The sequence below is a fragment of the Lycorma delicatula genome, chromosome 10, assembly GCF_047948215.1.
Source record: "Lycorma delicatula isolate Av1 chromosome 10, ASM4794821v1, whole genome shotgun sequence".
Classification (NCBI taxonomy): Eukaryota; Metazoa; Arthropoda; class Insecta; order Hemiptera; family Fulgoridae; genus Lycorma; species Lycorma delicatula.
The window spans coordinates 64,492,525-64,508,466 of record NC_134464.1 but is presented as its reverse complement, the minus strand read 5'-3'; the positions used below and the strand labels follow the sequence as shown (position 1 = coordinate 64,508,466).

Sequence of the window (15,942 nt, the reverse complement as noted above, 5' to 3'; positions counted from 1 at the left end):
TGACGATGTATCAGAATGATATTATTTTTTACGTTTTAGCACATTTTGATGTTGGTTCCATTTTTTTTTTTTTAAATAAAAAAATCTGTGTCTGATTAATAACGATAAATTATTCGGTGGAGTTAATGTGCTCCTTTTTGGTGATATAATGCAGCTGCCTCCAGTCAAAGGCCATTGGTGTTTTGTTCAACCTACTTGGTGTGAAGCAGAAATATACTTGTGGCATTAGTTTTCAGCTTATAAGGTTTAGCTGCGAGTGTCTTAGCTCCACATAAAGTACTGAATAGCCCATACAGTAAAAAAGTACTTGCTGATACAGAAAGATTGAGAAACCTTGACCAATATTCAATAATGTGCTACTCTTTGTTCAAGACATCAATACATTGATTAAAAATGACATATCAACAGTGTTGCAAGTATTATGAAGAAATTTAGTTATCTAACTTTGCAAGAGACTGCAAAAGACCATGTAATGTGATGCACATATATAGAATCATAAGATTCCCAAAGTCCCTATAGATGCTATATAATATATATTGGGTCTGAAAGAGTTAAGATGAGATATCTCAATTTTTTATGATTTTATTAATGGTGCTCCATATCTTTATGCAGAAACTCATATTACCTGCCCTACAGAATACCATAAAACATCAGCTAATGTGATGCATACATAGAATATCAGGATTCCCTCTTTCCGTACCTATTTGGCAGATGGCAAAAACATTTTTTTGATAACTTTGAGACTGATTCTTTATGTCCAAAAACTTTTTTCTACATCATGGTACCACCATAAAAAGCAACTGTGTTGATTGCAACAAGATTTATTTCAATCGGATTAATAGCAAAAAGTTACGCATGAACAAACGTAAAAAAAATATATATATACAGGTTGAATGCAACCACCTTTTTTGAAGTTGTTAAAAAAGTATCTTGTTTTTCACCGATTTATTCTATTAATGCAACTTTTGTAATTTTGCTAAAAAATTGTTTAATTTATTATTAACAAAGAGAAAATAAGTGATATTTTATTTTATTCAGAACTTTATCATATAAGTAATAAGTGATTTTTTTATGTGAGCATAAGAATACAGTGGAGGTTGTTTAGGTGCCTATTTATTTATTTGTTTAGCTGCCTGTGCAGCACTAGGATGTGATCGTACCTTTTTCTAACAGATCACTGAGATTAATTAATTTTATATCTAATTCAGTCAGTAAATGTAAATCCATATGGGCAGTAAAACATGTTAGATAACTTCACTAAAAATTAAAACGACTTAACTTCCATTTCCTCCCCTATTCAAGTAGCAGAGGAATAATTCCTTTTCTACTATTTCAAACAACAATAATATTGATCCATTTCAAACAGGGCAAAACACAAAGCATTGCTCTTGATTAATCAGTTATTTTATCTTCTGTTGATGCCCAGGAAGTTAAAACTTATATTTGAGTATAAAAAGTAAAGTATTCTCTGGGTATTGATGATATTCCTACAAGTACTTTTAAAAAAATGCTGTAGATACTATTGTAATTTCCTTTACAAATTTAACTAATGAATCTTTCAGCAACAAAATATTCCTTAACTTCCTTAAGAATTCTAATGTTATTCCCCCTCTTTAAGAAAAGTTCGGATTTCATTATTTTCTGTATTTTCTAAAGTAATTGAAAAAATAATGAAAAACTGACTTTTAACTTTTCTTAAAACACATACTATTTCAACAAACTTTTAGGATGTTTTTTTGGAAAAAAATTATCTACTAACAGCAATTTATCTGGTTTTTTTTGTTGAAAATATTTTAAATTCCATAGATAACAGAAAGATTTCGTTTTCAATTTTTTTAGATTCATTTAAAAAAGCAATAAATTTAATTCCACATATTTATTGATGAAAAGACTTTGTAGCTATTGTATTAGAGAAGCTTAAAGTTAGTTAAAGTCATATTTTACCTATGTTAAAGAAGTAGTTGAAATTTTTGTTACTGTTTAGTTCTAACTTCAAGATGTAGAACACGGAGTGCCTCAGGTCCCTTTTTTTATTGCTTATTATAACCTATCTTAAAAATCTTGAGCTATTCATAGTAACCCTTTTCACAGATGACACAGCTGTATCTCTATTTCTTAAGATAATTATTTAAAAGAAATTGAGAATTTTACGATAACAGATCAAAAAATTATTATTGACTGGATGGGTTGTGACCATCTAACTTTAAATATGAGTGAAACCTTTGCACTGTGCTTCAGAGGTAAACTTAATGTTGCTGGTTGTATTCTTTCACCCAAAATAACACATTTCTGGTATGCAGATTGCATATTCATCAGTAAAAAAGCTGCAATGATCATCTTTCCATGGTGCACTGCAGCAAGGAAGTTTTGTAATAAAGCCTGTCAGGATGCAGTGTGACATTCCATGTCTACATCTGACAGTTCATTGATGACCGTGGGATGAAATTGCCTAACTTTCAAGTCCTTTTTCATGTAATCTTGCATTATCATCCACTATATGAAGTTCAGCTGATCGTTTACAAGTTGATTTCATTGGGGATTTCTCAATGGAAACTGCAACAGCAGCACATGTTCCTAACCACATTAGCTTTGATCCACTCCGTAGCCTATCTTTTACACTGCCTAATTCAAACGCATATTTTTTCCAAACCAACATTGTTGCTTTTTGTGATGGCAGCTTATTAAAGTGTTGCCGAAACATATCACTAATTAGCTTCATTGTTTGATTTGTATGTTGTTATTCATGAACCCATACATTTGTCACTAACTGCTCCTCAATGCTGTAACTACTTGTGTCAGCCATTTTAGCACAACTGTCTTTTACTCAGAGTGCGTGACGTAAAAAACTGCTGCCAACTGACCCCCAACAAAAGTACCATATGTTCTAGACACATATCCTAACTCATATTTTTCATTAACTTTAGGGTTATGGTGACTTCCTGGCCACTCTGTATAACTCAACACAGTACTTTGACTTATGAAAGAGAAACTTATTATGTTATTGTTGCCATCTTTAATAAATTGCTAAATCATTTTAAAAAGCTTCCCACCAGTTTATTTAAAATACAGATTTTATTGTACAGAAACAATTTTATTCTGTTCATTTTTTAAACAGTACTCATTAAAAAGAAAAATACATGATTTATTACACAAAAATTACACGCATCCTGTAGAATGTATAAATAAATATGTGTTCAAAATAATTTTCAATAGCAGCATCTTAATTGGATTTATATGTAGTAACGTTTCTTTTATATAATGTCCTTATCATTATTTCTTGTGTTTGTATTAAATATTAATTAATATGAACTCTATATTTTATAATATATACCCATCTATGTCTTATAATTTGTTTTTATATTTATCTTTTATCTTATTTTGATGTGATTTATGTATGCATTTTTATATGACAACCAGAATAAAGATTTATTTATTACTAATAATTCTGTCAATTTTAATTGATATTATATGTAACTCAGTTGTACATAACATAACATGAAAAAATTTTACTTCTTTTAATGAAAGTTCAATTTTTTCTTCAAACTGTCAGTATATTGAAACCAACCATAAAAAAAATAATGTGTTACTGTTATGAAATATATTTAAACGTCGAATTTTTAATTAATTTCTTAATTTAATTAAGTAATGTTGAAATCATATTACTGGGAAACAGACAGATAGGTATGTCTTATCCATAATATCCTATAATTTTCTTTAGATTAGAGCTTACATCAGTATTGTAGAAAAGAATAAGTTTTATTTCAGAAACCAGCTTCATAATTTGTTATGAATAGTCCATCCAAATTACACTTAGAGAAAAAAAATTGTTACCTGAACTTTTATAAGTGGAAATGGTAAAAAACAGGCTTATAATAAACGCAAAAAAAAAAATAAATGTGTGAGTGGTGGTGGTGGAGTGGTGATTTGGGGGATTGAAAAAACATTTCCAATACAAATGTTGTAGATCATGTAAAAATCTGCAACTTTTGTAGAGGTCACTTTTTAACATAACCTCAAAATTTCTGAGAAAATGAAAAAAATCTTTTTTCCATTTCACGAAAATAATTTAATTTTTATGAAACTTGGTGAAAGTATACCTTTCTGTGTTTTAAGTAACCAGAACTTTTTTTGATATCAACTTTCGCTGGAAATCGCAATAATACCATTCTTTTTTATCCGTTTTCAACCCCCCAAATCAACCCTCCACCATCACTGCTCACGCATTTATTTTTTTTACATTTATTATAAGCCCCTTTACCATTTCCACTTACAAAAGTCCACATAACAATTTTTTTCCTCTAAACAAGTTATTTCGATCGGTCTAGAATACTCTTGTGATTTTTTTTTTATTGTTGCCAGTTGTTTGATTAAAATAAAATAAAGACAAATTTCTACAGTAATAAGACTGCGTAAACAGTTGGTAGAACTACATTTGCAGTCTGCAAAATGACAAACAGTTAGGGAAAGGAAACTATCTTGTTTTCCTTTGGACATAGTACAGTAAGAAATCTAATTTTTATATGAGGAGCATGATGGATGATATGTTTATAATTCTTAATTCATAATATGTGCATCCATGCAACTGAAATAATGCACAATTGTACATCTCTATTTTGGTATGTTAACAGGTGTCTCCACGACTTCAAGGTTTTCTTGAACGTTTACTCGTCAGAGATCCAGGTCAGAGAGCGAGTGCTCAAGAATTATTACAGCATCCGTTTTTAAGACAAGCTGGGCCACCTGCTTTACTCGTCCCATTAATGAAAGGTTCAAGACATAGCAACTGTTAGGGAAAACATGTGTAGTATAGCTTAATTTTAGTAAACAGTACGTTAAAATAATCGGCTAAAGAAAGGTATTCATGTTTGATTTTTAAAAGTTAAAAATTTTGTGGTAAAGTTTTAGATGAATATTAATTCTTAGTTTAAATTTGGTATAAAAATACCAAATTTATTTATATAAGGTTCATTACTTATTGAGTGCTGTGCTTAATCTAATGTAATTTGTTATTTTACAATTTTATACCGTGAGTAAAGATTACAGATTTATTTTGTTATTAATTTTAAGGAACGTTGTTAAATTACTTACATTGTTTTAAATTATTTAATAATTTATAATTTTATAGTCCAAAAAAATACTGAAGTAACAATCAACTTAAAAATTATTCTATGAAAGTTTTCTAATTAGCTGTCGCTAACAGTCATAGTTTATTATTCACTTTAATATAAGTTTTCAGAGGATACAGTAAATATTCTGTCTTATGCAGATTAAACATTTCTTGATTAAAAAGATCCTTGGAGGACAGTTGTAATTTATAAAAAAAACTGAGCTTTTTGAACGAAAAATAATCATTTATTTGAAAATCATATCAATTAATCAACTTGAAAATAAAATATAACCATTCTTTAACCCTTTCATTGCCAGATTATTTTTTAAGAAGATGCACAAAAAGTGCCCATTACTTTTCTACAAGTATACATAAAAAATGCCAGGTATATAATGAAATGTAACACTAAAGTGCCAGGTCTTTTTCTTAGCTAATTTGTACAGGTTTTTTTTAATTCATCACTTTTTTGTTTTTTTAACCAAATTAAATCATCTTTTTTTAGTTTTGTCTACATTAAACTATTTTATAACATTAATATTTTTTTAGAACCATGCAATGAATATATTTACAAAAAAAAAGTTTACTTACATTTTTGCCGAAAGTTTTTTAAAATTGCTTACTTTGCAATAGAAGAAAACACATAAAAAATTAGCTATATAAATCCATTCATACAACTTAAAAGGCGGTGTTGTTACACCAATTTTTGTTCATTTATCTTTATAAATAATGAAATGATCAAGGTTTTTATAAAAACTTTGTTCTTTGTTTATTATCACTCTTATATTAACTCACTATTGGACTATGTATATGATGGTATGGAACCTATTAGTCAAATTTTGAAGCACTTCAAAAAAGTGGTTATCCATCACTCTGAAATTTTGCATACAGATTTGCTCCTGATGACAACACATTTTAGCAACATTTTCAAGTCACTAAGATGTCCACCTAAGTTGCTAAGTAAAAAAAAAATGCCCCTTGAATTTATGCAACTGTATTTATATTAATATTTTCTTAGTTAAAGAATTATCCTTGTTTGTGATACATTTCGTGCTATATCTCTGGAACGGTTTTACCAGTATTGGATTTGTATGGTATTGTATTCATTTTGGGCCCTTGTTCTAACCTGGCACCCCACTGCAACCCCACACAAATCCGACCTCTCAATTTTTCGAAAAATTGGGGTTTGATCCTTATCCCCAAAAAACATCCTACAGCCCTTAACCTAGTTTTTTTATTTATCATTGAAAAACAAATGTCAACTTTCTCTATCCCCTGTTTTTTTTAGTCCCAAAAGAAGCATTTTTTGATGTAGAATGCAGTGCTGACATGCTTTTTAAGATGGAGGCAAAGAGAGACCCAAAATTAGCAAGAAAGCAAGTTGTGTCTACTGAGGGAGAGAAACAGATGGAATCTCTGTTCCCTCAGGCCACATTGAGTAAGGTGGTAGACAAACCAAGTACCTTGGAGAAGATGGAGGTACTGCTGACAGAGCAGCCAATGGAAGCCTCAGGAATTATCTATGTATGTGATATTGTTGTTTTAATTGATTAAACTGAACAGAGGTATTTTTTCTACGGCTGAGGCAAAAATTCATACTTCACACAATCATTACATTCGATATTTATATCTGATGATTCATCAGACATAGTCTATGTATGCAAGTAGGATGTGCTGAAGCCAAAAACAAATTGCTCAGTGCATATCTATCATTATGCCAAGAATCAAATGCAAAAAACATGTTTTCTCCTCTTGTTCCAGTCTAAGTTATATGAGTATTTACAGATATTTTAAGAACCTTTAAAGCTTGGAAATTGGAGGCATGAAAACTTCAAAAGATCACTCAAACCTGTGCGCTAATGCAGCTGTAAAGTATGAACTTATGAAGACTAAAAAGTAGAAAATAAAAAATACATAAAAAAACTTTTTAAAAACCAGTCTTATATTAATGCAGTAAATAGTAGAAAATAATTTTATGATGGTATCTCAGATTGGATTTGACAAAAGCTTTGATGGTGATATGTAAATTTATGTGAAAGTCATAGCTTCAAATTAAAAATGTGATGTTTTTGCTAATTTTTTCATGTGCATGATGAAGATGATATGAGTGGGATGCCCATGTCATAGCACCCCACTCTACAGGCCATTCATCACGCATATGAAAAGATTGGCAAAAACATCAAATTTTTAATTTGAAGCTATCTTTTACATAATCAAGCTGGTAGTCCAACCCTATTCAGCATTGCAGTACCTGTGAACTTTTTTTTTTCAGGAGTTTGTTTGCAAGCTGTGGACTATTATAATACCGATCTACAAATATATGGTGGCCACATGGGGGATTGGCCTCATCTATAATCAAGGAATCGCAAAGATTAGTCACTACCTTGGTGGTTTTCAGCAACTCTTGGTTAGCATTAGTGTCTTCTTGTTTACTGTAATAAGGTTGGAAATTGTAATTATAGCCGTTCAAACTATCAGATACCACATAACTTTTCATACCAAATTTCATGGGTTTATTAGGATTGTAAATTCTGAAGGTAACTCTTCCTTTAAACAAAATAGTGCTATCATCCACGGAAAAATAAGAGTTAGGTTTATAGAATAATTGACATCGCTGTTTGATGTAATCAATTATCGGTTTTATTTTTGAATCTCGACCTTCCTGACTGCTAAAATGAAGATTTCAGAACAGTAAAAAATATTTGTCTCTACCAAATACATCGGTGAAAAACAGAGAATTCTGCTGACTCACTTCAGAGAAAAATAGTCTTTATATCAGGTAAGGGATGTTGGCCCATATTCGAAATTAATAATCCTTTCAGATCACTGACTTGTGATGTCCTGCCATTTATATAAAATATTGTTTGGAGTACTATTAGCTTGCCATTTCCTCCCATACTTATTTGTTTTTATTTACAATTGTTTGTAATAGGTCTACATTACAAATATAAGGAAAAATATAATTTCATTTTCCCATGGCAACTGTTTTCTATTTGAGATACAAGTTCTAACAACCATTGTCCCATTTTCCCGCAAAAAAACAAACAGTGTAGGGGAGCTATTAAACCTGTCCATATAAACAGTGTGCCCTTTATTAAGGTAAGAGCCTAATAACCTTTGAAAAAGGGGAAGGGCAGAATTATCTTGGCAACCTTTACCGGAGTAAACTTTAATTCGAAGAACATAACCAAATGCAGAATCATACAACAGAAAGAGTTTGATGCCATATTTTTCTGGCTTGTCTTTTAAATATACTTGGAAAATTACTCTTCCTGTAAAACCCCATATGTGCCCTCATCAACAGTTATGTTTTGAAAAGGTGAAAAACATTCAAGAAATTTAGCAATTAGATGTTCAAGAAAAGGTCTGAGTTTGTGCAAAGGGTCATGGTTTGGTTGTCCTCTTGGAACAAAAGTTGTGTTGTTGCTAATATGAAAATTTGGTAATATGGCCATAAAATCATCATGTGACATAATAGAAGGTGAAAATGGAGTATTTATAAAAAGTTCTGTGGCCCATTAATCTAATAACTTTGGCTTTCTGGCCAAGCACATAGAAATGATGATAGGAAGAAAAAGATAAATTTCATCTAGTTTGACTGTAGTCCATCTGGCCCAAACACTATTTTTTTTTAATTGGTTGGATCTTTGTAATTTATCAATAATCGACTTGGCATACTAATTTGTTTCTGTTTTTATATGTTTTACAAAGTTTTCAGGGAAAAATATAGAAAATACATTAAATGGTGTTGATGTTTTATCGACAGGTACAATAACTCCACAACTTTCTCAGAACACTGGAAATTGTGGGGTTATTATCAGAAGTCCAACCTAATTCAACATTCATTTTCTTCCTCTTCTTCATTGGTATTCTTTTCTTCCTTTTCCTTTTATCAGATGTAGTTCCAGTAGGAGTAGGCACTGCAGTAGGTACAGACAGTATAAGTAATCGGAATTGTACGAAAAGACTTATAGAAGGAAAAGCTGTTGATGAGAGATTTGTAATTTTATGCCTATTTGGTGAAATGGAGGCTATATCTGTATTTTAAGGTTTGAGTTTTTTTTGTAAAATTTTTTTTCTCTTTGATAGCAGTTTATGAAAATCGTAGTCAACATAAGTGTCAGTAATATTAGGTGTAACATTCCCAATAACAGGAGCTGATAAAGTTGAAGGCAGACTTAAATCTAATTCGATACAAATAGAATTGTCAGCAGTAGTGTTAGGAATTGCAGAAGAAAAATTAAAAGGAGTAACAGTAGAATTAGTAGGCCTAGAAATAGAATCATTAGAAACAATACCAATTACTGAAAGTTCATTTACAGAAACAACTTTTTTTATTTTTGAATATTGGTGGTCATAATAATCATCATCCGAAGAATGTACCGGATCTTTGTACATTGGATCCCTACTATCATCATCTAGTTCCCCATTAGAACCACTCTCAAAATATGATTCACTAATTTATTCATGTTCAGTAAACACAATTTCTTTGTCAGAATCATTATTATCACCATCGTTATTATCCAAGATATTGTGCCCCAATTTCACTAATTTAAGGTCATAAATATCACTCATTTTACTAATTTTTAAACAATAATAACAAAAATAATTATGGCAATAGCATAAACCTGGAAAATAAATCAACGACCATCAAATAAACAAACTTGCTTCACAAATATCAACTACGCAGTGCCTTACAAATATCATCACACTTAAAACACAGTAAAAATATTATCTAATAGGTAGTGAAAACAGCTTGACGTATGAATTCAGTACGAAACACTGAACATTGTAGATTAACAAAACATGAACTGGAGTCGTCCTAACAAAAGATAAAGAATTTTAAACACAAGGACATATATTCGTCTGCTATTCAACTAAGCAAAGATGGTCAGATGAATTATACTCGTCCATCTTATACAATATGTTAACAGTGATATATATATAAATTATTTTTAAAAAAAATGTATTTAAACATTTTTAGAGTTTTATTTCTTAATGTTATAAAAGCATATAGAATATGTGCATTACAATTTACAATTTGGCAGTTGAATCGTTTTTTAATGTGGTTATTATTAAACCCTGCTTTAGTTTTTAAAGCTAATTCTTGTTGATTTAAGTGATAGCAATAAATGCAAACTATTAAATCTTAAATGAGGAGGAATGTTGTAGAAATGTTTTTCTTTTGGATGTAGTGTAGAAGATTTAGGATATAATATGATATTTGTTTATAATCAACACATTAAAATTGGTTTATCACAAAACTAACCTTGATTTCAAATTTCTAAAACTTATACATTTTTAATTGATTCTTTAATTTTCATTGCCTTCTTTCTTGATTCTCTTTACTTAAATATGTTAGAATATTAATATATATATATATATATATATATATATATATATACATTTTTTTTCCAATTAAAATTATTATTTTAAATACTATTATCCTTATTTGTAATGCCGGTTAGACTATCTCAGATACCAACTTATTTAAATCACATTATCAAAAATTATTTATAAAATATGCTTGCTCTCCTATTCTTTAAAATAACTGAAAATTTCTGTTATAGTAAAATAATTAGCAACAAATTTGTCTTTATTTTTAATGATTATAGTTTTTTGAATTAATAGAATTGTATGTTAAATTTGTTTAAACTTTCTATTGAATTTTTGGGTAAGGTTTTTTTTTATTTAAAAAATTTTCTGAATAATATTGTTTTACAGAAGAAAATTTTCTCAATTTTTTATTGTTGTTTTCCTGTTTGGTATTAAAAGCAGAATTGCTAATTGATTTTTTGTTAAACTTTATTTTTTCGCTTCAATGCTTAATTGTTAAAAATTTAAGATTGTTTTGTATCATGGGCAATCTCAAAGTTACCATTTTGTTATAGGCTTTGATAATAAGACTTAATTTTATTTTTTCCCAGTGATTTTGTTTGTTAACTTCATTATTATTTACACATTTTTGTACAATAATGATAATGTAAAATAATATTCCTTATTTATAGTATCGAGTTATTTTTATGTATTTCTATTTTGTTTTAAAATAAAGGTTAGTTTTTATTTATTTATTATAAAAGTATTCTTTGATTTGAAGATAGGTGTAAATTATAGCACCTGTACAATGTAAGGAATCCATTTTTTAGGGTGCAGAAAAATCACTTGTTTCTGGGTGAGGGCCGAGAAAATAAAAATTTGCCAATAAAATTTGTTTAACTCTTGGAACCATCCTATATATTTTGCTAGATCAAACATTATTGTGCAAAAACATTCCTCCTGGATGTCATTCCGTGTCTTTCTATTGTTAGTTTTACTATATTCATCTAGGCTGACAGTAATTTAAAGCTTAAGGAAATCCTTTATAATACCAGAAAATTATGTCATCTTAATCAGACTATTCAAAATATATTGTGTCAGTTTATGTTACTCATAAAATTTGGCTCAAAAGTATCATAAATTTGCCTCTACATTTCTGTAGCTGAATTTTTCTTACTGTAAAAACCAAATTACATTCCAAGCTCTATGTTTTGTGTAGACATATATTTTAGCATTCATTATAAATCGATTGTATAGATATTTAACAGTAATATAAATGTACTAAAACACCTACCGCCTGAATTGTGATGCAAAATAATATGCTATGTATGCTCCATCTAGAATCATATTTAAGAGTATTATTTTATAAAAATAATAAATACTTTTTTATTGTGATAAGTAAAAGATGTTAACTCTTTTTAATATTATAAATTTTTTTTTATTTATTTTATGTCCAGGGTCACTTTTTTACATAAAGAATTCCTGGCTAAATCTTCTTTCAAGTACTTTCAAGTAAAAGGTACTTAATCATTGAAGGCAGAGAAGAAAAAAGAAGATAATTATTTTACTCAAAAAACTGATATTAATCAAACAGGAGCTCTATTAAGAGTGTTACAAAGGGAAATTTATTACAACAAAAGTTTGAAAAGCGACCAAGAAATGTTTCCAATAATCATCTCCTTACCTCAGTAAGCAGTACATAAGAAAAATGAAAAGCCATAATATTTTAATCTTTGCCAACCTTGTATACTTAGAATTCCCTACTACTACTCCAACACTATAGAAATTTAATGAAGCTATTTTTTAAAGCTATTCTTTTTGTACCCTCGTCTCATCAGACGAGCACATTTCTGTAACTAATACACCATCAATCAAATAACATCCTTTGATAATTTCTCTTTATTTATAAAAAATTGGTATTCGATTAATAAAATTAGAATTGAGTCAAGGAATTGCAGTTATAAGTTGTAAAGGCATAACCTTTTCAAAGCATTGATGATTTTCCAGTATATTAAATGTAATGATTGTGATTAGTAGTAATATTTTTCCACGACATTGGTATGTTTATATAAACCACAAATAAAATTGACTTTTAAAAACCAAATATTATATGACAATAGAGTCATCCCCATCCCTAATATATATATATATATATATGTAACTTGTTATATACATGTTAGTAATGAAATATATTAACTTGAAACATTCCACTATATATTATATAATTATACTATAATAATATTTTATATATATTTAATTATTGTAATTTATTTATGAAGTACATGTAATAGCCTAATTATTTTTATATACGTAATTTATATGCAGTACAACCTTATTTATTCAAATTTATGGGGCCAGTATTGTCCAAATTAGCAGATATGTATGTATGTATATTTTATAAATTGATTAACCTTTGTTCTCCACCTATAAAAAAATATTTGTGAATAGTTAAAAAAAAATCTTTCTCGCTGTCTTATTGTTATAATTTTATTACATAATTTCAAGATTCTTTTTTTTTATAAACATAACGTACAGAAATGGCTTCAAAGATATACAGTTATAATTGTACAACTATAAATACATATAAAAGATTCAAAAGCCACTTCTACAATTCTCCCTCTCTGTGTAGAAGAGTTTCTGCTTTAACCATCAGTGAAGCTTCTTATATCTTCAGTGGCACCTTCTTCAAGTCAGCTAGCAGGTTGTTGAAATATAGTACTATTTTGTACATCAGCTTTCTGGAGTAGAGGGTCAGGTGGTGTGATGGCAGCACACAAAGTTTGATGAGTTGTGTGTGTTGTGGTATGGGTCAGGCGGTGTGATGGCAGCACATAAAGTTTGATGAGTTGTGTGTGTTGTGGTATGGGTATCTCAAACTTTGTTTATTTGATGCGTAGTATAACATTGCTGGTGTATAATACTACTGTGAGTATTCGAAGTTCCTTGATAGCTGTCCTGCAACTCTCTTGGTAAAGGCACCTGCATAGAATTTGTGATTCTTAACAGAAAATATAAATAAAAATCCGTTAACTTTCTCTTACGATCATTCTCTTGAATTATACATAATTATGCTAGTCTGTATTTGGTGGAGGCTTATATTTACGTGGATTGTAAATTTGTATTTATCGACTTGGTATTTTTTTTCAAGCTGTCTTTAATGGACAAATTGTTGTATAAAAATATAATAGAAAGCTCACCATTCTTTGCCATTTTCTTCTGGAAAATTTGAATCCCTGTTGACTTGACAATTATTCACATCAGAAAAAATTGACCTCTCATCTCAGTGGGAAAAAATTGATGACGGTGTAGTTACTTGAGTAATTAAAGAGGTAATTGATTTTATCCTTTGAGTTTTTAGTAGTTTGATGCACTTGAAAATGTTTTTTCATTGGTTATCTGAATTTCATCCTAAATCCTACTTCCTTCTGGTGTAAAATTAATTAATCCAGAATCTATGAGAATCTACAATTAGCTTTTTTTTTCTTATAATCTAATTTTTGATTTTATTTTAAAATTTGTTCATTTCAGAATAATTTCAAATTAAGTATTTTTAATTTTTCTGTATTTTTTATTATTTGCATTTTGCTTCAACAAAGTCTTAAACTCAATTCAAACAGTAGTAAAAAAAACTTTAATATTGATGTTAAAACAGATTTCTATCTTTTTTCATGACTTTTTTTTAGCGTATGAAAAATGACCAAGATTTGAACTTGGGATCTATGAATGAAAAGCTGAGACGCTACCACTTTACCATGGAGATTGACACTTAATCCTCAAATTACTAGTAAATCTTGCATAGGGATAAGTTGAAAATCTGCCATCTTCAGAAATGATTTGCGTCTTATCAGTTTAGGTATTATGTTGTTAGGTATGGTACTAAACAACAACCTAATTTCATGTTTATTTATTTATTTATAGTTTGTTTTTTTGTAATGTTATAATTTTTGTTTTTAGTAGTTACGATGCAATCCCTCTTCATAATAGTTATGTTAATCATTTATGAAAGTTGTTTATTAAATGTTTTTAAAAGATACTAATAATTTATAGTGTTGATATCTTACTTTTGTATATTGTCACCAGTTTTTTTAGGACAATGATAGAAAATATATTAAAATATTGTGGAATAAACTATTGAGAATAGTAGTTAGATCCTTTTGTTTCTATGAATGTGATTTAAAAAAAAAAATTGCTTTCATTTGTCTTAGTGGAAAGTAATTTATTAAATCCTTCTATTAAATAATGGTTCCAATAACTCATTCCAAAAAAAAATATCAACTAAGATGAATTTTAAAGCAAATGAAAAAGTCAAGCCAGCTGAAATTTGGATTCAGAATTTTCTGCATGAAAAACTGAATTGTTACTACTCTTTATCAGGTGATCAGTAATAAGCTATCAATTAGAAAGATTTTTCCATTTTTTTTGTATGTATTCATTTTTTTAAATTTGTTTTTCTCTTATCCATTTTATTATTTACTTTAGAAGCTGTCGTACTGCAGAACCATGATTTTAAAGGCTTAAATATTATTTGAAACCTTTATTTTAGTAAAGCTTCCCTTAGCTTAGTAATGAATTTTCAAAAAAAAAGTTGTCTGTTAATTTGGACAGTTGTGTTATTCTTAATAAGTTTGTACTGTTGTATTATAATTTTCATAAAATTTCTAAAAAAACACATCAGCCCAGTTGTTATATCTTTTTAAAGTCTAATCGTAGTTACATTCATAAACACATTTAAATACATAGATACATCTCAGGCATCTGTTGTTTTATTTTTTTAATGTATGTAGTATATGAATTAATTTAAATAAATAATTAATATATTACTGTTATATGATATTTTTTTAATTTATTTTGTTTACATTCCATTATGTTGAATATTTTCATGTTATTATACTTAACATATTCACAGTTTATATAAATTTTGTATATAGCTTTAAAATATTAATATATATATATATATATATATATATATATATATATATATATATATATATATGAATTACTTGTATTATATTTTAGATTATTTTTTTTTATTTTGTGTAAAATGTTAATATGAATGGTGTACTTTTTGTTTTATACATATTTATTGAGTTAATTGAGTTAATTTTAAGTATATGTTAGTTAAATATTGTTTTAATTTTTAATATAGTATAGGTAACTCATTAACATTTTTTTACAATCCAATTAAAAAATTTTGTTGTGATATTTTTGTTTTCATTTTATTCTGGAATATTTCCAAAAAATAATTACATTGTTAACATTTTATTCTGGAATATTTCCAAAAAATAATTACATTGTTAACATTTTCTAGAAAAAAAGTCCAGATTTGTTATTAAAATTATTTTTCCTTTGCTATTTTTTCTCAGTCTCTAATTGCTATGTGTCATGAGGAATAGCATTCAAACTCATTCTGAGATTTTATAGTACAGCTTGTTTATAACTGTCAGTTTAGATATGAACATTTAAATTGATAAACATTTATCTGTTTTCATATTTATGTTTTAACCTGTGACTAATTTTTCCTT

At 28.3% G+C, this 15,942-nt stretch overlaps 1 protein-coding gene across 4 annotated transcripts in view; it reads left to right on the top strand.

Moving 5' to 3' along the window:
* mbt (serine/threonine-protein kinase PAK mbt) overlaps positions 1-12,675 on the top strand; it is a 62,368-nt gene extending 49,693 nt beyond the window's left edge. For 2 of the 4 annotated variants that reach the window (XM_075376965.1, XM_075376968.1), the window contains exons 10-12: positions 4,629-4,855; positions 7,377-7,511; positions 11,878-12,675. In XM_075376965.1, coding sequence (XP_075233080.1) covers positions 4,629-4,790 — 162 coding nt within the window. In that variant the 3' untranslated portion in view covers positions 4,791-4,855; positions 7,377-7,511; positions 11,878-12,675. Of the gene's footprint in view, positions 1-4,628; positions 5,067-7,376; positions 7,512-11,877 lie in introns of those variants that run through there. The other 2 variants (XM_075376967.1, XM_075376966.1) reach the window with 2 other exon arrangements.
* The last annotated feature ends 3,267 nt before the right edge of the window (positions 12,676-15,942 follow it).